The 23,990-nt window shown below is 39.8% G+C and overlaps 1 protein-coding gene across 2 annotated transcripts in view; it reads right to left on the bottom strand.

Annotated features, from left to right (window-relative positions):
- The window catches only part of ADAMTS20 (ADAM metallopeptidase with thrombospondin type 1 motif 20), a 193,499-nt gene extending 179,085 nt beyond the window's left edge, over positions 1-14,414 (bottom strand). For both annotated transcript variants that reach the window (XM_004765562.2, XM_045073142.1), the window contains exons 1-3: positions 13,981-14,414; positions 13,089-13,447; positions 727-889 (exon numbers count right to left, since the gene is read on the bottom strand). In XM_004765562.2, the coding sequence (XP_004765619.1) occupies positions 727-889; positions 13,089-13,447; positions 13,981-14,071 (613 nt within the window). In that variant the 5' untranslated portion in view covers positions 14,072-14,414. The remainder of the gene's footprint in view (positions 1-726; positions 890-13,088; positions 13,448-13,980) is intronic.
- Between the last annotated feature and the right edge of the window lie 9,576 nt (positions 14,415-23,990).

Below are 23,990 nucleotides of genomic sequence, written 5' to 3'. Positions count from 1 at the left end.
TAGATACCTAGGATTCCTACCTTCTAATCCATTATAAATCTTTAGTTTGAATTTTGTAGGAAAAAAAAATAAAAAATATACATCATGTTGGTAGAAGTAATAAACTCATAAAGGCCGTTTTACAAAACAACGTGGAATTCTCTACTATCTATGTGTATACTTAGGAGAACCTCAAACACAGTGGATGGGGACAAGAAAATTCACAGCAGCATTGTTTATAATAATGACAAACTGCAAATAACCCAAAAGTTGATCAATAGGAAAATGGTAGATGAACTGTAATGTACTCAATGCTGCAGAGCAATGAAGAATGAACTTCTGTACACACCAACGTAAACCTCAAACACAAGGCTAAGCAAGAGTGAGACAACTATAAAAGGGTTTCTTTACATTTAAAGCTGAAAGGGTACAAAACTGAACAACAGGTTATTGTGACTTAGCTTGTTCAATTATCTAAAATTCTGCTAAGAAAAAGCACACTAGTGTGACTAACCGACTGAAGTAAAAAGTTTAGGATTATTTGCTACAAATCTCATACCACATACGTTTTTGGATCTGAATTTAGTTTACAAAATTGCCTACAAACACTTCTAATGGGCCCTTATGGGTCAAGAAAATGTGTTTAAAATATCATACTTAAATATTTAAGGAAGATGTGTCAAATTGTAACTTATGGAAATACTAAAATAGTATAATTTTACCAGAAACCTTTACTTCATAGTTTACCTGAAACTTCACAAGGCTTGTGCGATTGCAGAAAATAATTGCTCTTTAATTCCTGTCTGTATATGAGATGTGGCTTGTTATGATCATCTTCATGTTCACTCCCATCTGCTTTCATTATAGGTTCTAAGAAATATTCACCATCATGTGCTTTAAAAGTTCCCATCTGAAAACAAAGAAAATAATTAACTTGGTCACCAAGGGAAAGCATGCAGTGCCACAGGTTAAAGTGAGCACACAGAAGCAGGACCTCCAGAAGTCTGTTCACTAAATGTCATCCACTGACTAGACCATTTCCTTTCCATGATTCCTTTCACGCTCTTGGGTATGGAGTCATGAAGCCTAGACAGTGTTCTAATAGAGAGGACTGGCATTCCAGGTATAAATAATGGCATAAGTAACGACATTGAAATGGCAAAAAATCTAGTACCTTCTAGTAATAAGAAAGTCTGTTTGGCTTGGTCTATATAAGGCGACGAGTGAGAAACAAAACTTAAGGTTGTCTAGGGTCAGATAAGAGATATTAAAGGTGATCAATTTAGAATTTGGAAGCAATGAGGAGCCAGTGAGGAGTTTTCACAAAGACCTACCTTCTGAATTCCAGAATCCACTATCTAACTTGCGTTTGAACATCTCCATTTACAAAACTAGTAGAATTCTCAACCTGAATACATCCAAAGCCAAACTCTTGATTTTCAGTCCAAACCACCCTATTTTTCAATGGTCCCTATGTCAGTAAATGGCAACAGTATTATTCCAATGGTTCAGGCCAAAAGATCTTAGAGAAATCAAGAATGGGCTCTTGTGCCCACACTAACATCCCACATTCAGTTCATCTGCAAATCCTGGTGGCTGAACCTTCAAGAAAACTGAAATCCAACCATTTCTGCCAAGTTTTACTACCACATCCATGATCTAACCTCACATTCTGTTTCCTGTGTGAACCAACAACCCTTTAGTCTAGTCTCTATGGAGGAGTCACAGTAATTTCTCAAGTCTAGATCATGTCACTCAAAAAACAAACAAGACTAAGTCATTCAGTAAAAGCCAAAGTCCTTACAATAGTCTATAATGTCCTGAGGTGCCCATCCCTTCCTCCACTGTCCTTCCAAACACACAGGTGACCAACAACTGTGACTTCTCCCACTTCCACCTTAGCTCATTCTAGAGCTCCTGGTGCCTCAGATATTTCTCAGATAGGACAAGGAAATGCCTACCTCAGGACTTCTGCACTTAAACTTCTGCTTCAAGCACTTCTCCCCATTGGCTCTTCTAGCACTTACTTCAGGTTTCTGCTCGACATTCATCACCCTGTATAAAATGTCACCCCACCTCCTAGATCTATCCCTTTTACCCAGTTTCATTTTTCTTCAAAGCACTTATCACTACCTCATATTTGTCTGATGCTCTCCACTAAAATATATGCTCCATTAGAGCAGAGCTTTTGCCTATACACTTCTTTGAATGCCTCTCATGCCTGCCACATACCAGATGTTGGTGTAAAATGTTAAATTAATGAATAAGACTAAGGATCAACTATTTTTAAAAAGACTATAAAAGTAGGAAGTTTAATTTAGTAATATTGTGTGTTCTAGATGGTAGCCAAAAAAAAAAAAAAAATACTAGCAGTTCTAAGATAAAGGCTGGAAATTTGAAGAGAAGTAACAGAACCTGATTTATAGTGACAGAAATGACATCTGTTGGAAGTGACAGATGACAAGATGCCAATGTCTGAGGAAAGCAGAAAGACAGAGACAGTGAGGGAGAATTTATGAGAGATAATTTTCTGGTAAAAATAGGATTTACCAAAATGACTCCAGAAATGTTAAAACTGCAGACAGACCCAATTCCAAGACCACTGATCATGTGTATTTCCATAAACTATGGTACAGCCATGCAGTAGACTATCCTGTGGTTACAAAGAATAAACATTCCATGTAGTGTACAAAAGATCTCCAATTATTTCTTGGATACTCTTCCAGTGAAAGTATTATAGCTTTGCCTAAAGGCTCTTAAGGATGCATTTTTCTTTTTTTAGCTTGGAAAGGAGCCTGGTAAGAAATTTGCTCTAGCATATCTAATTCTACCAGTTCCCGTTTTCCAACTATAACTAAAAATCACTTATTTTCAATATATAATGAAATTCTACCTCCTTGTGGTTTCCCAGGCAAAATAATTTCAATTATGCTTACCAATAACAAAGAGACTATTTTTGAAACCTGAGTAAACGAACCCATGGAAAAATTGCTTTCCACATTTTTTAAAAAGCATGCTGAAGGGAAATGTGATAGGATCTTGGTAAAAGATAGACACGAGGTGACTTATTACCTATCTAAATGCATCTACAAAACTACTTTGAATACAAAACTACTTTTCCCACACTATGCTGAAGATCTTGGAAATTTTTATATGCTTTTTGGATAAAAAAAAAGATCTAATAATGAGGGGTTTTTATCATAACACTCCAGTAAGACTACACAGGGGTCAAACTTGAATTCCCACATGGACAATGAGAATAGCTCTATCTGGAGTCTATCAGAACCTCCTTTTACATTGTGCTAGAACACTGTAGCCTGCTAAGAATATGGCCTTTATAACTGAAAGACTTTTCTTCAACAAGAACCTTATGTTTTAGAATACTTAATTTAAGAATAATTTGTCTTCAAAGTGACTCCTCTGTATTTATCAATGAAGAACTTGTGTTACTTCCATCATTTTTTCTATAATCTACCCCATTGCAGAGGACTTTCTGTTCAAGTAAAAGTATTATAGCTTTGCCTAAAGGCTCTTAAGGATGCATTTTTCTTTTTTTTTTTTAGCTTGGAAAAGAACCTGGTAAGAAATTTGAGGACTTAAAACAGGTGGTTCACAGAATTATATTTAGATGATGCCATATTTTTAGAAACCTATCTGCAGAGGGCCACTGCAATTTGATTCATGAGAAATGCCAATCAAATTCCAAACACTTTCTTTCGAGGACTATTAAAAGCAGCAAAAATAGTTTTCACTTGGGAAAGGGTTTTCTAGTGATTGGAGCAATGATCTATTTGCCGAGCTGTACTGAAAGGCAGTAAGTGATTATACATACAACTGGTTCCAATTTATTCTCATAATTCAAAATTTTTATGTTTCGAGTATTTTTATATATGTAATTGTTTTTCCAAAATGTGACTTCATATTGTGGCATTTATATATACTTTTTTCCAAATACATGGCAAACACATGTACTGTAACCACAACCAATAATGTACTCAGATTTCATTAGAGAAAAAATAAGTAAAATATATAAACTGTTTGGATGCTTTTCCCAAATCATTTACAGTTATCACATTAACATTGGCAACTACAACATTAAAAAATAATGTCTGAGTGAAGCAATTAGAGCCTCTACTGAGAATTTTACTAAAAAATTGCTCTCAGCAATTAATAAAATTGGATTTTAATTTCAGGGGTGGATCACCAGTAATTAAGTATTTCAGTCTTCATGGTGGTAGTTCTTCATTAGTCATATACTGAGAATCAGTTTAATCTTATTTATAATAGGAACCTGATCAGGAGTCCTGTATTTGCACTTACAGAAACTTGGGCCAGTCACTTCACATTGGATTCTCAATTCCATAACTTGTACAACAAAACAGAAATAAATCCACCCAATTTCTTGAGAAAAGCAATATGCTAAAATGTCAATGATTTTGAAATGGGATGAAAGATTCTCCCCCCAAAACACAGAGGTGACAACCACCCTTTTCCCCTTAGGTAGACTGTGATTATTATGTAATGAAAGATCATGAAGAGGAATGCAGAGTCATTTTTCTTTGGGATTTTCCATTTGATGCAGAAGGTTTTTCTCCCAGACAGTTTGTTATAACACCACTGATCAAGCCTAGGAAATAGCGTATTACACATAAGCACGCACTGAATGATCAACAGTATGAAGAATATCTAGTTGTTTCCACAAGCCTGAAGTAGAAAATTCTAAGGTTTTCAAGAAGAGGGGTCTTTTCCTCTAGCAGCATTCCTTATTCCCCTATCCATAGGACAACTCCGGATCTCCAGGAGGAAAGTGAGAGGAGGTAATAAAGAGAAAACGCACTGCCTGTACTTCCCCACCACCGCTCCCCGCTCCCCAAAGAGACCACTCTCACCAATCTTTGCTCATCAGGATCAGGAAAAGGACTGTGAAGTCATCCACCTAAGCCATAGGTAGCCAAGGGAGTCTGATGCAACTAGTGTCCCAGCAACATCAATAACAAGGAATAAATTCTGTAATATTTCTCTTTCATGAAGGCAGAGAGGTGTTTTTGAAGCTATAAGAACTCACTCAAAGTGGAGAGAATGGTCAACATTCTTGGGGACCTAGGGAGTGGTTCTCAGGACAGTCTGTCCGGATTTCTTTCTTTCTTTCTTTTTAAGATTTTATTTATTTATTTGACAGACAGAGATCACAAGAAGGCAGAGAGGCAGGTAGCAGGGGGTGGGGGGGGGGAAGCAGGCTCCCTGCTGGGCAGAGAGCCCAATGTGGGGCTCCATCCCAGGACCCTGGGATCATGACCGGAGCCAAAGGCAGAGGCTTTAACCCACTGAGCCGCCCAGGCGACCCCTCTCTCGATTCCTTACTGAAATATCTGGAGACATAAAACCTAAGATCATTAGAACAAGTAAGAACTTGAAAGAAATCATTCAGAACGGTTTTGTAGGTGCATAATGGAAATATTTTCATGATCTATTGTTGAATACTCTAAGTCAAGGTTACTTGAAAATATGTAGCATCTAGAAGGACATGTGCCTAGGACATACACCTGCCAGACCATGTCATATTTACAGCATGGTTTTTAGTTTCTTACAATTTACAATTAACATATGCACTCTTTGATTATTTAGGCAAATATTCTTCATTTTCATGTCTCCCATTGTGTTTTTTCCTAAAGTTCAGCATAAACTGTAGTTTTGTTCTACTTTAGTACAGCCGGACTTCTACTGAGCTTATCGGTGAGGTGAGAATCCACTATTTTGCTTTGCAGTAGGAGATTCTTAGCATTCAGATTTAACATAAATGCCTTTTAGACTTTGGCAACTCCTGCAGAAAACTAACTTGAAGCAATTAAGAAAACTCGATCTGCCATCAGAAGTCAACAAAGTTTTTGAGGTATTAAGTCGTCAAAGAAACCATAGGCTAAAGAAGCCTTGACTGCTTTAGTTGTAACATAATCCATAGACCCTCGGTTACCTCAACATTCCTGAAAACTGTCCCCATCCCCACTGCCAGAGAGCATCCTCCCAGAAGCTTAGATGAAGCCATGGAGAAAGATGGGCTAGACCCTCCCACAGAGCAGAACCAGAGGCCTTGGTGACTGGACTTCCCAGAAAGAGGAATCAAGGAAGGGAATCAAGGAACGCTCTTGCCATAGCAGTAGGTCTCCACAGCCCCTCTGCAGAAAAGGTCCAAGGTTGCTATAAATCAGTTACTAAGAGATGCCTCTTTTCATAGGAAGTTTAAGGTTAGGGTTGCAATCATGTTGTATATAGGGTTGGGGACAAGGACAGTGCCTCTGCGAGGTTGTCTCCTCGGAGACAAGATGACTATGGTGTGTGGGAAAAGAACAAATGGACATTCATGAATTAAAGGGCAGCCTGTCGTATAGACTGGTGGTGAACAACACTATCTATTCTCTCTTCTTCCTGCTCCATTACTTGCGCCTCATTTTCCAGCCTTTTGCATCTGGGTAGAACCAGGCCTCAGTATAATGTAAATGGAAGTAGTGTGTCACTTTTGGACTAAGGTAATCAAGAGCCAGCATAATTTCATGCTATTCCTGTGGTAATAAAGCATTCATGTAGCTCGTGAATATTCAAATGCCCTTATAATGACATTACTGTACCACCAGTATCTAACAGTGACTAGGATATAATAAATGCTTTCTAAGTATTTGTTGGAACATAATCCTTCTTCCCCTGAAGAGTAGTATGAATTGACCAGCTTGAGTATATTTTATAGAAAACAGGAAGTAGGAGCCAAACAATAAAGCTTCAGATAACAAGGTGCAATATAACCCCATATGAATGACACTGCTTGGATATCTGAGACTTAACCTATGCACAACTTTTCAGTATTTCAACTGAAATTGTGAAAATAATTTTCTTGCATTGCATGACTGATGTAAAGAACTAGTCTAATTACTTAGCACATTAAAAGCTGCTTTAGCTCATTCATCCATGTATCAAGCATTTCTATGTTCTGTACGGGGTGTTACAATTATCCCCACACTTAAAATCTATAAATAAGATAGAAGTATGAGCAGCCACAATTCAATATATGATGTATAAGGAATCATCCAGGAGTGGAACAAAAGGCAGGCCTGGTCAGCTCAGTTTAGAGAAGATCAGGGAAAAAGGAAAGGCTTAAAATTCGTGTAAAAGATGAAGAGGGTTTTTTTTTTGTTGTTTTGTTTGTTTGTTTTAAGATTTTATTTATTTATTTGACAGAGAGAGAAAGAGCACAAGTAGGCAGAGAGGCAGGCCGAGGGAAAGGGAAGCAGGCTCCCCACTTAACCAACGGAGCCACCCAGGTGCCCTGAATGATGAAGAGTTTAAGAGAAAGGACATTCTAGACAAAGTAAATATAAATCCAAAATATTATAATATATAAGCCTATTCTGGAACCAAACACATGTTTCTAGAATTAGCTCTTACTTGTCACCTGTTCTGTCATTATCTTTCTTGGTTAATGGTCACAGGATCACACAATCATTTAAGTAAGTCAAAAATCATTTTGATCTGCTTTTAGGGTCCAAAATTCTAATGGGCCTTCTACAAGGCTTCTACGAGGCTGTTAACTCCTGATGTGTTGAGTTATTTGTGTAGGCCTGGCTGTTCTATGCACTGGGGAAAGTTTAGCAACATCCGTTTCCTCTAGCCAGTATATGCTAAGAACATCTACCACACCCACCCCCAATTATGATCACCAAAATGGTCTCCAAATACCACCAAGAATCCCAAGGGACAATACTGTCACCAGGTGAGAACCTCTGGTCCACAGCAGCATAGCTTCCATAGGCACCCACTCTCCCCCTTCACTGCTGCAACCACTTTACTTCAAAGGCTTCTTCTTCCCTTCCCATGGTACACTAAAAGAGTGGTCCTTCCGGTGACTCTCAGTCACCTACTCCCTTCACAGTACTGCATTAAGGGAGGCCCCTCCCAGCACAGGAAACCAACCCACCATCCCAGCTCAAGCCTTGCTCTTTCACAGTGAGTCCAGGCCTTAATGTGAGGTCTGCCTTACCCTCCCCTCTCAACCCCCTCCCTTTTCCAGCTACACAGGGCCCTAAGGAATCCCCAACTTCCCATATCCACATGGAGTCATCCTTAAAGGTGCAGTTGAGAGGCCTACTTCCAGCACAGGTCTCAATGCCCTTATTCCTTCCTCAAAGTTCACACAGCACTTTCCATATTCCTCTTAACAGCATCCAATAGACTTCAAATGTCTGTGGGCCTGGTGTCAGTATGTGGTGGTCTTGAGAATGCTAAGCATAACTGGCCAAGGACCCCAACTATCAGGGTTTGAAATCCATCATGTTTTGCAGCCCAACCAGCTTACTCTCAAGTGCTACTCCCACTTAGTAGCGGAGTGTGACAATACTAAGGGTATCCTCATCCTTAGGCAGGAGACTCTTCTCCCAGCCCAATTTGGCTTGGGGTGAGCGTTCCTGAACCTTGCTTAGACTCCCCAGCAGCCTTGGATGCCTCTACCCAACATTCTCGTCCTCCCTGTTTCAAATTTCACCACTCTATTTTCTCTGGCATGGACACTCCTCCTAAATAAAATGCTTGCACACACAACCCCCTCTTGTCATCTGCTTCTTGGAGGACCTAGACTAACACCAGAATTTTAAGAAACATAAGAAATTCTTCCTTGTATTGGAGTACTTGGCGGAGTAGATGAATAACTAAGAGGTCCTTATGACTTTTTCCCAAAAAAAGTTATGAATCAGAATGGCCTATGTAATGACCTAGGGCTGTGCTAGTTGTGGGCAAATAGGAAGTTTAGAAAATTTTCCTACAGCAGACAAAAACCAGTAAAGATGCAGATAGGAAATAACCGTAGGGCAACTGAACAAGAAGTCACTAAACCAATTCAGTAATCAGAGCATCAGTGCCTGACGTGCTGCAGAATGGTTATGAGAAACTTCAAAAAAGGACACAGCACCATTCCACGTGACTGCATGAGAACACTGTATTAGCCAGATGCAATGTCTGGTTTTATGACATCTGGAAACGGTTTCGTTCAACCAAAAAGACTGCATTGCTTCAAATCCCACCAAGAAATAGTGAAGTTAACAGTCTAGGCAGTGGGGTTAGTCCCTGAGGGCCTTTGGAAGAAGAGAACCCACTGGGTAATAGGAGAAGAGGGTTAGTGGACACTGTTGGGAAAAGCCTCTAATTTATACATGCCATCCTGACAAGTATACACCCAAAATTCAGCTCAGAAAAATACTGACCTCTACATTGGCAACAGTGCTAACATTATGAGCAGATAGAGAAAAGGACCATGAAAACAAAGCTTAAAGTTGGATATAGAGGTATTAAGGCCTGAGAACTATACATTCTGTGAGAGTTGAAGCAATGGACTAAAAAAGTTAGGACTTACAGGTAACTTTAGGATTCAGTTCCAATTTCACATCTACTGTAGATTTTAAAAATGAATAAATCTGTTTAGACATGTTTGAATTATGTTATACTTATGAGAAATTAAACAGAAAAGCAGAAGTTATACACATATGAAACAAGACTTCTGGCAGACCCTTAGCCCCTTCTGGTTTTGGGCCCAAAACACTGAAAGCTACTAATCAAAGTTCAGTGATTTAGTGAAATATGTAAATACCAAGACTTCTAAGAATGGGAAAAAATAACTATAGAGAAATTAAAGTTTGCATACTTAGGGTTAAAGAAACACTAGCATTCCACTAAATCCAACTGATGTTGAGTGTCAATTTTTTAAAAATGGGTGCATAGAGATATTTCAAAAACGTTTTGGTTTTCATTCCCTTCCTCTAACATAGACATTCCTCAGTAGCCAGCAGAGAGAGGGCAGATGCTACCTGAAGTGGAAGATGGAAGAGGAACTGATCAACTAAACAAGATGTGGAAGGGGAACTTCGTGCATTTCCAGAAGAAAAGGGGCACAGGAGACATAAAAAACAGATGCCAAGATGTCCATGAGCCAACTTCTCCACTGAGGATGAAGATCCTAGAGGCAGAAGACATGCTAGTTTAAGGGAACTGCCAAGAGAAGTGCTTCAGCATGCTAAGTGGGTTTCAGGGAAGGGACCCTTTGCAAGGGACCCCCACAAAGTTAGAGGTGTGGCAGAATGTGGTCAAGGGAAGAACTAAGTCCCCCTTGACTTTCAAATACTACAGAGGGTTTCAGATCCTTAGAGGGTTCTAGAAGGTTACCAAGAGCATCACTATACCACCTTGCATGGTGAAGGTATGGCAGCAGAAGCAAAGTAACTGATAATGGCTGCACAACACAGCAGCAGCCAGATCACATAAGTGGTGTAGCCAGACCTCGCAGGGAGAGGCAGCACCGGTGAGAGCCCAGGACAGATGCCCAGGAGCCTCAACTGAGCAAAGGGGGCCACAAGTTCTTAGGCCTAGAATTCAGATAGAGCAACTGAAGGATCATCACTCTACCTTCCTCCCAAACAATGACCTCAGGACAAACACCACGGCTTGCTGGGGATCAGTTTTCATCAGTAGCCAATGTATGCTTGAATCTAGCAATGTAAGGGACAATAAATATTAACAGGAGAAAAAGAGGAATCACATCCTCATTTCAATATATTCAGGAAAAGTAAGTACAATTATATGCATTTATAATTAAAAACAAACAGAGCAGGAAAAAGAAACTAGGAAAAAAGAACTACTCTAAATTTTAAGTTTGGCTCTAATAGTCCTTCAGTAAATGTCAATCCTAATGTTAAATGGACTGGCAGAGGTCAAAGCTAGATCACGGTCACATACACGAAGTCAAACATCAGTCCGGAAGCAACAAAGAGCAGGGCTAGAAGATTAGCAATAGTAACTTCACAGGCATTATATCAAAGTTGATCTACAAACAATCCAGCTGGTCCAGATTGTTGATACAACAATTTTATCCAAATCTAAAGACTAATCTGAGACTGAGAAGAATTGCATATAATGACAAATGGACTGCAGAACCTACCAGAGGTTCAGCTATTTGAGAACACCATTATTCTAAAGGAAGTTAATGACTGATTCAGTAGCTAGAAGATACACAGTTATAAACATATAGTTAATATCAGTTCTGGTGGAAATATCAAAAGTGAGAAAGTCAAAGAAACGTCACTAATCTCATTAGTAATTTAGACTGCTGATTGGCCATGATCGCACTACTAAGATACTTAGATCCTGGTAATTGTTGTATTACTGGAAATTTTCTATCTCTACGATGATGGATGTCCTCAATGCAGCCTTACAAAGAAATTAAAACACATAGGTATAAAATAAATTTAAGATGTTCAGTCTGATAAGGGCAACAAATCTTTCAAAAGCAAAGTACATACATGAGTCAGATTAATAATGCATACCTTAGACAATTATATCCAAATTGTCACAGTAACAGGTGAGGATAAACTCCAGTCAAGACCTAAAAACCATTTCCAACTGTTTCTTGATTTCAAAAAGGGGACACTGAATAATTTGACCTACACCAGCAGTATGCATCAACATGAGTAGAAATATCACTAATAATGCTTTCCATCTGGAGTGTTTTTCCATGCCATGAAATACTAAATCAAGAAAACATTAACCATGACAAATTGTGGTAGTAAATCTAGGTTTTTCCAGACGAGCTAACCATTCTGAAAGGTTCTAGAAAATAATATTTTTCTTTCCTTTGATATAAGTGACTGTGTAAATACTAGTGTTTCTGCCATTCTGGTGTTGCACACTTTCTACATGTAACACAGCAGAGAGGAAGGAAATTGTTCAAGGCATTCCATGTAACTATAGCTCAAAGTAGCATGAAAAAAAAAAAAAGCAAGGAGACCTTCCAAATGTATTTAGTAACGACCCAAAACTCACACCAAGGAAGACCTCCTACATCAGTTCCTACATCAGTTAACTTAGAGGAAGCATTTCATTTGAATGTTAGAACCCAGTAACCAAACTCCTAGTTGTTTCTTCTTGAACAGGTCCTTAATCAGGAGTTAACGAAGTATCTAATTTAACTATTAAAACTGCGGGTTTCATAATCTTGGATGGCAAAGTGTTAGACCTATTTTCACTAACTTCTGATACTTAAGATTTCCTTTAATTATTACTGTAGGTAAAAAACCACAGACATTGTGTAAGTAAGTAACTAAGTAAGATACCTTTGTATCAGAGTTGACGTAGCTATCTGGAGAGTTTATACTCATTATCACTACCACAGTAAATAGACTCCTCCCCAACAGATCACTTAGTGCATTAATGAAGTAATCAAACCTTAAGTTGTAGTATTTGTAACATTTTGATTACTGTTAGTCCTTAACAGGAAGCAAATTAACATTTTACACATTTAAAATATGTTGAGAAATGTCTTAAGTGTCACCAGACTGAAGAAGTTTATGGTTAAGGAGGGGAAAAAAGATTAGAACCTCTGCCTTCAAGGGAGATGAACAAAACACAAAGAACCCACTATTTTATTTCATTTCCTCTCTCCACAGTAAGGTCCACCCCCACCCCTACACAAAATCTCCATTTTTTACTCCTGTCACTCCAATGAACATTTCTCACTTGCTGGCACCAGGTCCTCCCAGATACTGTCAGATATAGTGCCTTTTGAACAGGAGCCGATTCAGTCTCTGTGGCCATCCCCATACTATCAAGAAAGCCAGCTTTTTCCTTTTGAGATTTTCGTTTTACGTATATTCATTTACTCTAAATTCAAGGAACAGATTTAATTCAGGGGAGTCTGCTTAAGTAGTCAGGAGTTGGTGTGTCAGTGAAGTCAACTGACCTCCTGTTGAAAAAGGCACTTCACGTGTGGCACAGGCCCCATAGGACCACTCCCTGATTCACTCGCTCAAGATCTGACATTTTCAGGAGTCTCCCTGCCTTTGCACAGAGGGATCAGTTTTGCAGCAGGTAGACTACGGATCCTCCAAACCCCTCTCGCCATTGCAAGAAAGAGTGGCCTCCAGCTTGGGTTGATGGAGGTATTAATCCCTCTGATAACCCCACCCCAGCCCCATCTCTGGGGTCACCAACCATCACCTTGGAAAAACCCAACTGGCCAACTCCGTTAACACAACCTGTAACTGGATCCCAGGAAAAATGCCGAGGGGCCCGAGGGCACTTACCAGTCCTCCACAAAGGCTGAAGACCGCTGTGTGATCCTCCCGAGCATTGACCTGGCCTCGGTAGAAGCAGTGACGGAGATCTGGAGGCACCACGCCGCGCTCCGCCCCGCGCGCCGGGGCTCCCAGGTGCACCTCGGTGTAGCCAGCCGCCAGGAAAGCCGCGTCCGCGCTCAGGTTCAGCTGGAAGAGCTGCCCGTAGGCGCTGATCCGGTAGTGGGTCCTGAAAGGCGCGGGCTCCAGAGCCTCCGAGCTGCGCTTCCTCCGGCTGAAGTGGTGGCTCTGAGGGAACACTTCGCCAAACTCGTTGACCCGCGCGGGGGTCACCACTTCGTAGGAGACCAGCGTCCTTACCAGGGCTTCTACAACCAGAGAAACATGGCCACTGAGCTCCCCCTACGCGTTTCCAACTCCACGACCCCCAACTTCAACCAAACGCCCCGGAGGCGAGACGAATGCACACAAGCTGGCGAGAGCGCGCGCACACACATACACACACACGTGCTCGGCTTTCCCACATCCCGGACTTACTCCGACCTTCCCAAGCAAAGACCCTGACACGCACGGCCCAGAACAAGCCACCTCCTTCTCCCAAACCTCTTTGCTTCCCAGCCGCCAACCGGTGCGGTCCTGGCGCACGCGCCTCTCTGCCCCCACGCGCCCCCACCGCGTGGTCCGGGGAGCGAGAACCGACCCCGCGCGCGCGATTCCTCGAAACCCGGCGCAGCCGCAACCTCTCGGGGTGCATGGGGCTGGCTGAGCCCCGAGTCCCGCGAGCCCCTGCAGGACCAGGATCCTCACAACCGGGCTGAGTCACCCACCCCACTCCGCCCGCCTGTCCCACCCGGCCCCTCGCCCCCACCTCGCTGCTGGAGGCGTCCCGCAGTGACCCTACCTTGCCTGGGGTGGAAGTGAATTTCCCAAGACCTGGTGATGAAGAGCGAGAGCTGGTAGAGCAGCCCCGTCAGCCACCTGGCCACCCGCATGGTTCCACCCGGGGGATCCCAACCGGGGAGGCCAACCCGAGCCGCCGGCCGCCCAGCCCGGCTTCCCCGCGCTCCGCAGCCTCTCCTCCCTCTCGCCCGCCGTGCTCTGCGCCGGCCGCCGCGGCGCCTCAGCAGCCTCCGGAGCAGCAGTCCCGGCCCCGGGCCGGACTCTCTCGCCACACCGCCAGCCTCCGCTCCCTGAGCCGCTGCTTCATCGCACTGCAGCCCCACAGCTCCCGGCTCGCTCTCGGCAGCCTCGCTCCGCTCCCTGCGCCCGCACTGTCCTCAGACGCCTTCTCCCCAAGTCCGGATCAACGCGAGGAAGCAACACAACCTAGCAGGAACGGTGCCAATATAGCCACCCCAGGCCGGGCGAACGCGGGGGAGAGCCCGCCTCTAGGGGCCGGACCCGGCCAATCAGCAGGAGGCGCGGCCCGGGCTCGCCCTCCCGCGTGCAGCCCGCCCCCAACTCCGAGGAGTGCGGTCCCCGCGGGCTCCAGCGCTGGCAGAGCCGCGTGCTGTGCCTAATCCGAGGGCCAGCGGGACATCATTCCGGGACCTGGAAAACCCGAGACTGCTACAAGCTGTGCGAGGTCGAGGTCCAGACAGGTGATAGGTGTGTGAGGTTGTTAGTTCTTACAATGAAATGAAAAGCATCAGCTGGAAAGTTTCTGTTATTTATATTTCACGGTAATTTTAGACTTCTCAATCAAGCAAGATAAAATAAGCTACAGCGGGAAGTTTCTGTAGGCAGGGGATGACTCCAATGAAGCTGAATGACCAGGTCTCATTGGCGAGGACCCCTGAGTGTTCTAGGAGTTGCTGGGAGTTTAGGAGCATTGTAGGTGCGGAAGGGAATGTGAGGTTGTAATCAAGCAAGCACTTCTAGGGCTGAATTTCTGGCAGTTGTCTAAGGAAATTCGAGGTGAAAAGGATCTCAGTCTCCACGGTTCCTGTACTTGTGATTTTTTTCCCTTCCAATATTCATCTTTGTACTTATTTTCATATAAAGGGACCCCCAAATTATAGAAACGTCAAGCACCACAAAACTTGTATCTGCATGTCATTTTATGAGACTTTCTGCTGCAGTTTTGCAGTATTGTCTCTTTATGATATCCAAATGACTCCATGTATCCACAATTCTCTACGTCATCCTCAACAATGATTGTAGCGCTGGGTCCCATTATGTCACCTGGTGTCTGTTAAATTCCTTAAACCTCATTAGCAGCAGAAAGCAGTTGTCATTCCAGAACTACTTTCTCATTTCTCAAATTCACCTGTTTGACTTGCAGGTTCCATATTGTATGAAAACAAAGGACGAGGAAGAAATCAGATTGTCTTGAAATCCAACCAAGGGGGAGAAAAAACTGTGAAAGAAGAAGTAAAGGAATATACAGGTAAATCATCATAAGCACAAAGGAATAGACTCTCAATTTAGTTCCTGACTGCCCTTCCTCCTCTGAATTCTAAACAATAAAAATTCTGTTCGCTTTGAACTGACCTCTCAAGGCATGCCTCCTTACTTTTGTATCGTGCATTTCGTTCAATTGTTGTTCACCATGGATGTGAACAAATCTTGTTCGAGGAAGGAGAGTTTAATTTTACTTTTAGAAATTACCCAGCTCTGTGATGGTAATTCTTCCCCAATCACTCCTCTTTCTTTGTACCCCTTCCTCACAAGTGTCCTTTCTCCCATCACAGAATCATAGGTATCTAATTTCCCTCCTTAGTTAACATACTGTTCCTCTAAAAGAAAACAGACTTTACCCACACCTGTCTATTTAGTGGTTAACTTGAGTACATTGTAATTTAGAGTCATTTTAATTACATTGCAGCTCTAAGTGTATCTTTACACCAGGAGCCATGCTTTCCTTCATAAAAATAACAGAAAATAGAACTGCACCTGTGTAACTGGCTATCTACACAAGGAAGGCAAAATAAATACTTCATTTCCATTACTATTTGTCACTCAAAGTAGTTTTTGCAGTGGAATATTTGATTTTCAGCCTGTTCTAGTTTTTTGGAAATTCTGTTTTAAAAATAGGACTGTTTCACCTTTTATTAAAGAAATGGGGGCGCCTGGGTGGCTCAGTGCGTTAAGCCGCTGCCTTCCGCTCGGGTCATGATCTCAGGGTCCTGGGATCGAGTCCCGCGTCAGGCTCTCTGCTCAGCAGGGAGCCTGCTTCCCTCTCTCTCTCTGCCTGCCTCTCTGTCTACTTGTGATTTCTCTCTGTCAAATAAATAAATAAAATCTTTAAAAAAAAAAAAAAGAAAAAAAGAAATGGGAAGCTGTATGAGGTGCATATTCTATGGTATTATAATCTTTTTTAAAAATTTCATTTATTTATTTGACACAGAGAGAGAGAGCACAAGTAGGCAGAGAGAGGGCGGGGAGCAGGCTCCCTGTTGAGCAGAGAGCCCGATATGGGGCTCAATCCCAGGACCCTGGGATCATGACCTGAGCTGAAGGCAGAGGCTTTAACCCACTGAGCCACCCAGGTGCCCTGGTATTATAATCTTTACTATGCCCAGTCAAGAGTATTATTTCTCTCATTTTGTGGAAGATAAATGTTACATTTTCATATAGTATCTAAGTATTTGAGCTGGGTTTCCACAAATCCTTTCTGGTTTCAATGCCTTTTCAGTATATTAGGCTTAACTGTTATGATATTCATATTGTCTCTCTTCCTTCCCCCTTCTCTGCCAATGAAAATGCCATGAGTCAACTAATCTATGTCTTTTCAATCACACAATTTCCTCACATTGATAATTATAGCTACCACTTACGGAATCTCTTTGACATGTAGGTACTATACAAAGGACTTTAGAAAGATTGCCTTGTTTAATTTACACATTCCCTCCACAGAACTCAGAAATTAAGTAATTTACCCAGGTCACATATCAGGTTAGACTCAAATCCCCATAGTTTCAGATTCCATACTTTTTATAAGAAAATTATACTTTTCATACCAGCTCAATTCTGATGTATTGCAATTGTAACCAGCAACTCAGAAAATGAAAGCCATAGTTACATTAAATGTAATTTTGTTTGATTTGTAATTGTGACAATCATCATTATGAATATAAGCTATGCTGTGAGGTTGGCACAGTGTAGAGAAAATATTTTCAATCTTGCAAAGCAGAAATATTCTTACTATAAGCAAGATAGATCTTATTTTTATAACTAATTCTACCACAACCATCTGTGTAAAGTTCAACAATTTACCTAAACTCTATAAACCAATTGTAAAATAGAGGTAAAAATAGTAATCTCATGCAACTCTTATTGTGATTAAAAGAGATAATACAGGTTACACACTTGGCATGTTCATGCTGATTATGATTTTTATTACATTATAATATGGAACTGATGTTCATACCAAAAGGAACAGCTAATTGAATAGAAAGTGCTTTTCTAATACTGGTAGGTTGGAAGTAGGTAATCAGTCTTCACTGTGTACCTGAGACTGGGAGTTTCCTGAGAAGCAAGACTTTCTGTGCTAAAACTTGGGAAGTCCTGGGCAAACTGGGATGAACTGGTTGTACAAGTTTAGGTTTTTTCAACAGAAGCAGTTTTGGAGCTAGGTGGGTCTTTGTTTTAGGGGGAGGGGAGCTGCCCTATTCAATATAGAATATTTAGCAGCATCCCTGGTGTCTACTCACTCAGTGCCAATAGTCCCCCACCTCTGTTGTGACAACCCCAAACATTTCCAGACATTGTCAAATGTCCCCTGGGAGCAAAATTGACCTCTCTTGAGAGCCACTGACCTAATAGGGGGATAGAATTGGAAAATGATAAATGCACAGTAGTGGGTTTAGCAGGAAATCCCACAGATGCTGCTCCATTCTTAATTACAAATGGCCGGTTGCTAAGTAGAAATGCTATGTATTGTAGCAGGTATGGGAAGTTATCCATCATTATAATTAAAACAGTACAAGCTATAGTCATTATGTCAATTTTTTTAAAAGATTTTATTTATTTGACAGAGAGAGAGATCACAAGTAGGAAGAGAGGCAGGCGGGGCGGGTGGAGAGGGGGGTGGTAAGCAGGCTCCCTGTTGAGCAGAGAGCCCGAATCCAGGCTCGATCCCAGGCCTCTGAGACCACAACCTGAGTCAAAGGCAGAGGCTTAACCCACTGAGCGATCCAGGGGCCCTCGTTATGTCAATTTTTAAAGCATTGTTATTTCCAGGTATGCAGAGAAGAATCAAGCTCCTCTGCCCAAGCAATTATTATACTCTGTTCTAATTTTTTATGTAGCCTGCGTTCAGCACCAGATTGTAAAAGTCATGTGAGGAGAGACCACAAACAAGCTGTTTAAAGCAGTATCCCCAGCACTAAATGTGTCCTCTTAGAATAGAAAAAATGTTATTATTCATTATATAAATAAGTACTAATACTAAAATGTATATAACTTAAAAGAATAGGCAAAGTACCAGACAATCTTACTGTTTGCTTTTAATTAGGATATTTATACCATTAAATTTAATATTATAATTAACATATTTATATTTAAGTCTGTCATCCTGCTATTTATTTTCTAATTGTTCTATTCTTTTTTCTGCCTTCTTTTGGTTTAACTAAATGTGTTCTATCATCTCACTTAATCTGTGTTAGCTATAACTCTTTCCTTATTTGGTGGTTAATCTAGGATTTATAATATACATCTTTAACTCATCTCTGACTACCTTCTAGTATGCAAATTCAATTCCATCCCTTCCAACTTTGGTGCTGCTGTTGTCATCATACATTCAACTTCCGCATATATTACAAATCCCACTTTGCATTGATGTTATTTTTGTTTAAACAGCTATTTCCATCTGGTATCATTTTTGTTCTGCCTGAAAGGCTTTCTTTAACACTTCTTGTAGTGCAGGTTCTACTGGAGATGAGTTTTTTCTGTCTGTCTGTCTGCCTTTCTTTCCTTCTTAACCATGCTTCTTTTCTTTTTAATTTTTTTGTATTTTTCTAATTTAAATTCAATTAATTAGCATAGTATGTTATTAGTTTCAGAGGTAGAGTTTAGTGATTCATCAGTTTTACATAATACCAAGTGTTCATTATATCACATGCCCTCCTTAATGTCCATTACTCAGTTACTCATTCCCCCCACCTCCCTGTTTTAAGTTTATTTTTGAAAACTATTTTTTCTGGGTATAGAATTCTAGGTTGAAAGGGTTATTTTCCTTTTACATTTTGAAAGCTGTTGGTCTACTATCTTTTGCATTTTTATAACAAGAAATCAGTCTTCATCTTCTGTATATAAGATATCTTTTGTCATAACTGCTTTTAAGATTTTCTACACTAGTTTCCTTTAATTTATTTATGGTATATCTTAATGTGTGTGTTTTTTTTAATATTTCTTATGCTTGGAGTCCATGGAGTTTTGGGAGACTATGACTTTATTATTCTCATCAAATTTGAAAATTTGGGGTCATTATTTTTTCTTTTTTTCAGATTTTATTTAAATATGCTAGTGAATATATAATGCATTATTTTTTATAAAAATTATGTATTTTTTTATTTTTCAAATGTAAGTTTTTGTTCCCTCTCTTCTTCAAGGCTCCAGTTATGCATGCATGAGACAGCACACAGTTGTCCCATAACTCTCTGAAGCTCTGTTATTGCTTTAAATTCTCTTCTTCCTTTCTGTGTCTCAAATGGATAATTTTTACTGACATCGTCAAATTCACTATTCTTTTCTACTGCAATATATAATTTGTAATTAATTGTATTCGCATTATCTTTCATGTCACACACTGTCATTTTTATCTCTAAAACTTTAGTTTGGGAATTTTTGTATCTTACATGCCTCTACTTAATTTTTGAACATATGGAATGTAGTTATAATCATTCTTTTGATGTCTATTTTAAATATAGGTCAGAGGCACGTGGGTGGTTCAGTGGGTTAAAGCTGCTACCTTTAGTTCAGGTCATGATCCCAGGGTCCTGGGATCGAGCCCCACATCAGGCTCTGCTCTGCAGGGAGCCTGCTTCCTCTTCCTCTCTCTCTCTATCTCTCTCTCTTTGCCTGTCTCTCTGCCTACTTGTGATCTCTGTGAAATAAATAAATAAAACCTTTAAAAAAATAAAATAAAATAAAATATAGGTCAGTTCTCGGTCAGTTTTGATTAACTGATTTTTTCCCCCTCAGTATTGGTCATACTTTACTGCTTTAAAGCCTAATAATTTTAGATTGGATGAATTTTACCTTTGTGGATGCTGGATAGATTTGTGTTCCTACAAATCTTCTTCAGTTTTGAGCTGAGATGCAGTTAGATTTCTTAGAAATAGATCTTTCCTGTTCTTTCTTTTAAAATTTATTAAGCAAGGGGCACCTGGGTGGCTCATTGGGTTAAGCCACTGCCTTCGGCTCAGGTCATGATCCCAGAGTCCTGGGATCGAGTCCCGCATCGGGCTCTCTGCTCAGCAGTGAGCCTGCTTCCTCCTCTCTCTCTCTGCCTGCCTCTCTGCCTACTTGTGATCTCTCTCTGTCAAATATATAAATAAATTCTTTAAAAAAAATTTATTAAGCAAGAATGAAGCAATGTCAGTCTAAGCATAATTATTCCCCACTACCAAAGCAAGGCTGCTCTATGTACCTTACCCAATGCTCATTATTAGAGAGCTTTTCCAGTCTGGTTAGTGGAAATGGGCATGAATCCCATCCCTGTAAGAGCCAGAGGCAGAGTTACTTCTAACTCCATTGGGTTATTCTTTCCCTATTCTTGTGGAATTTTTTTCACATGTATGTGCACTAATTTTAAGGCTGAACTATTTCATATTATTTGAGTATAGTGAGAAAATCAACTTAAAAGGTGAATATTGCTGCACACATCAAGATGGTTTACCACTTCCTCCTGGAAATTTCTTTTAAGAAAAGAGAATTCCCAGATCATATACTGATCATGATAATCAAGGAAGGTAGAAGCCGCATAAAGGAAGTAAAGAAAATATTCAGAAAGGAGCAAGAGAGCTCAGCAGGAACACATGTCAAGTAACACAGGAAAAGAAAAAAACCAACTTTTTGAAGGTGAGTGGTTACCCTGTATTGTAAAAACTGTAGTCCTTGTGTGGAACATCAAAGGTTGTGTACATGAGCAGGTCCATTAGCAGAAGTCCTCCTGGGCCATGTTTGGTCCAGAGAAGCAGAGGAAGAAGGCTACGCAAATAATAGCAAAGAGGAGCCAGAGCTATAGGAAGCATCCTGTCTCTGTGACAGCAGAGAAAGAGAGTAGCTAGAAGGCTACTCTGTACATCTCAGACCAACAAATAGCAGGTCCAGGAAAATAAAGTGAATTCAAGGATGAGGTGGGTTGTTGTTTTTTTCTGTAAAGGATTATACACAATAAATGCAGTATATTATAAGAAAGAAATTGGGAAAGAGCATCAAACTTATCTACAGGTGAAGAAAACACACCAGAAAAATCTTGCAATGGAGCATATAAGAAGTGTGACCATTTTGTTTTAAATTATTTAAAAAAAGTGAAAAGATTACTTCTGAAGTCAGACCTAAATCAGAAGTATAGGAACCCAGGGAAGATACAGGAAGACAAAAGAAGAAATGAAGTATGATTAGCAGAATCCGAAAAAGAAATAGAGGAGGAAAAGAATCTTAACCAAATTGAAAACAGCATTAGAGAGAATGGACAGTGCGTGTGTAGGGGTAGGGAATATGGAAAAAATGGGAAAAGTGACCACATTGAAATGGAAATAAAGAGAGGAAAGAGGGAAGGAAGGATGGAAGGGAGGGAGGGAAGAACGTTTGGTGGATTTGGGAGAAAAAGAAGTAGAAACGATATGCATGAGAGAGCCACATACACATATTTGGAATATCCTGTGAAGAAAAAAGAATCAAACAAATAAACAGAACATGTATTAAAGTCATAATTCAAGAGTGACTTTGTTGAAATTAAAGACTCAAATCTGTGTATTATAAAGACACAATGAGTACAAAGAATTGACTGAGAATGGTCAACATCAAGACATTTCCTAGTAAAGCTATTGTGCTTTAAAATGAAGCTTTTGTTTCCGCTTTTTTCCCAGTGAAGCTAAATAAATGTTATTTATCGGCATAAAATAAGTAGGTTATATTTACATTTCTCCACTGCAACATTTTACATCAAATGATAAAGAAAGGAAATTCTTGATAGGTATACTCAAAGAAAGAAAATTTGAGACAAGGAGTGTATCCAGCCAAGCTGTCCCTTAAGTACATATTATAAACAAACTGTTTTAAATATGCGAGAACTCAAAGAATATTTTTCTGGTGACCAAAATGCAGCCAGCCAAAGAATGGGTGACTTATGGCAAAATAATGGAAAATGAGCTTTGAAGACTTTTAACTTAGAACTAAGACTGATATAAATGTTGAATAACAGAATGGAATGCAAATATTTAGAGTAAAATGAAAAAGAAAAAGAAATAAATGGCAGTTATAAATATATAACTATATATCACAGCAACTGCCTCATGTAGCACAAACTGAGTATTCTAAGAAGACAGGAAAGAACAGTTCAGTAGTAAGAGTTTTTTTTTTTTTAATTTTTTATTTTTTATAAACATGTATTTTTATCCCCAGGGGTACAGGTCGGTGAATCAGCACTCACCAAAGTACATACCCTCCCCAATGTCCATAACCCCACCCCCCTTCTCCCAACCCCCCTCCCCCCAGCAACCCTCAGTTTGTTTTGTAAGATTAAGAGTCACTTATGGTTTGTCTCCCTCCCAATCCCATCTTGTTTCATTGATTCTTCTCCTACCCACTTAAGCCCCCATGTTGCATCACCACTTCCTCATATCAGGGAGATCATATGATAATTGTCTTTCTCTGCTTGACTTATTTCGCTAAGCATGATATGCTCTAGTTCCACCCATGTTGTCGCAAATGGCAAGATTTCATTTCTTTTGATGGCTGCATAGTGTTCCATTGTGTATATATACCACTTCTTCTTTAATAGTAAGAGTTTTTAATTCACATCTATCAGTTCACAACAGAGTAAAAGGGCAAGAATGTAAGTGAGAAAACAGAAGACCTATATAATTTAACTAATAAAATAGTTCTGTCTTGAAAATATACCTTTTGTATAAATGTGTAACATTCATAAATCCCAAAAAATAAAAGTAGTCAGACAACATTCTCTGATCACAGTTTAATAAAACTAAAAAATAACAAAAGCAGAAAAATCAAAGTTTGTTATAGAGAAAGTTTTAAAAGTCTTGGGTCAAGTAGAAAAGTGGAAACATGTTGAAGAATTGGTTTAGAAAGTCAGCAATACTAAAAAGCTATATATCTGAACGTATGGGATAGAGATAGAAATTTTAGATCACTTTTTAAAAGGAATGAAAAATTAATTCAGCAAATAATTCAAATATTGGTAAAAGATAGTGGAATAAAGGAATTAATGAAGATACTAACAGAAATGAAAGAATTAGAAAACAACCTATAGGCCTTAAAATTACACTAAAGATAATATGTTTAACTTATCTTGATGGGAAAATTTGTCACAGGAGGAGGAAGATTCAAAGTCCATTTGAGAAGTGAATCTGTAATATGTGAAACTGAAAACAAAAAAAGATATTCACATTATCCTAAGGACAAACTTTTGTGATTTGTTTTGTTTTTCGTCATGGGTGGTGAGAGTGAATTTACAATGAAAAGAACTAGACATCTTATTTTCAGTTTATATAGCTGAAAGGAATACAAACATGAAAGGAATATATAGCTAAAAGTAAGTTTTATGATAGTACCAAAAAGTAATGAAATTAATAAATAATAACAAAAGCTGTGTGTGAAACGATGCATCACAGTAACAGTGATGGCATCCTTGGATAGTAGATCACAGCTAATGTCTGTTCTCCATATTTCTCTACAATGAGCACATATGCCATAAGTAAGAATAATTAAAATGTGATTTCC

The sequence above is a fragment of the Mustela putorius genome, unplaced genomic scaffold (genome assembly GCF_011764305.1).
Source record: "Mustela putorius furo isolate JIRA1106 unplaced genomic scaffold, ASM1176430v1.1 tig00537227_pilon_pilon_pilon, whole genome shotgun sequence".
In the NCBI taxonomy this organism is placed as follows: domain Eukaryota; kingdom Metazoa; phylum Chordata; class Mammalia; order Carnivora; family Mustelidae; genus Mustela; species Mustela putorius.
The sequence above is the reverse complement of the archived record's forward strand: the minus strand, read 5'-3'. Positions and strand labels throughout refer to the sequence as shown.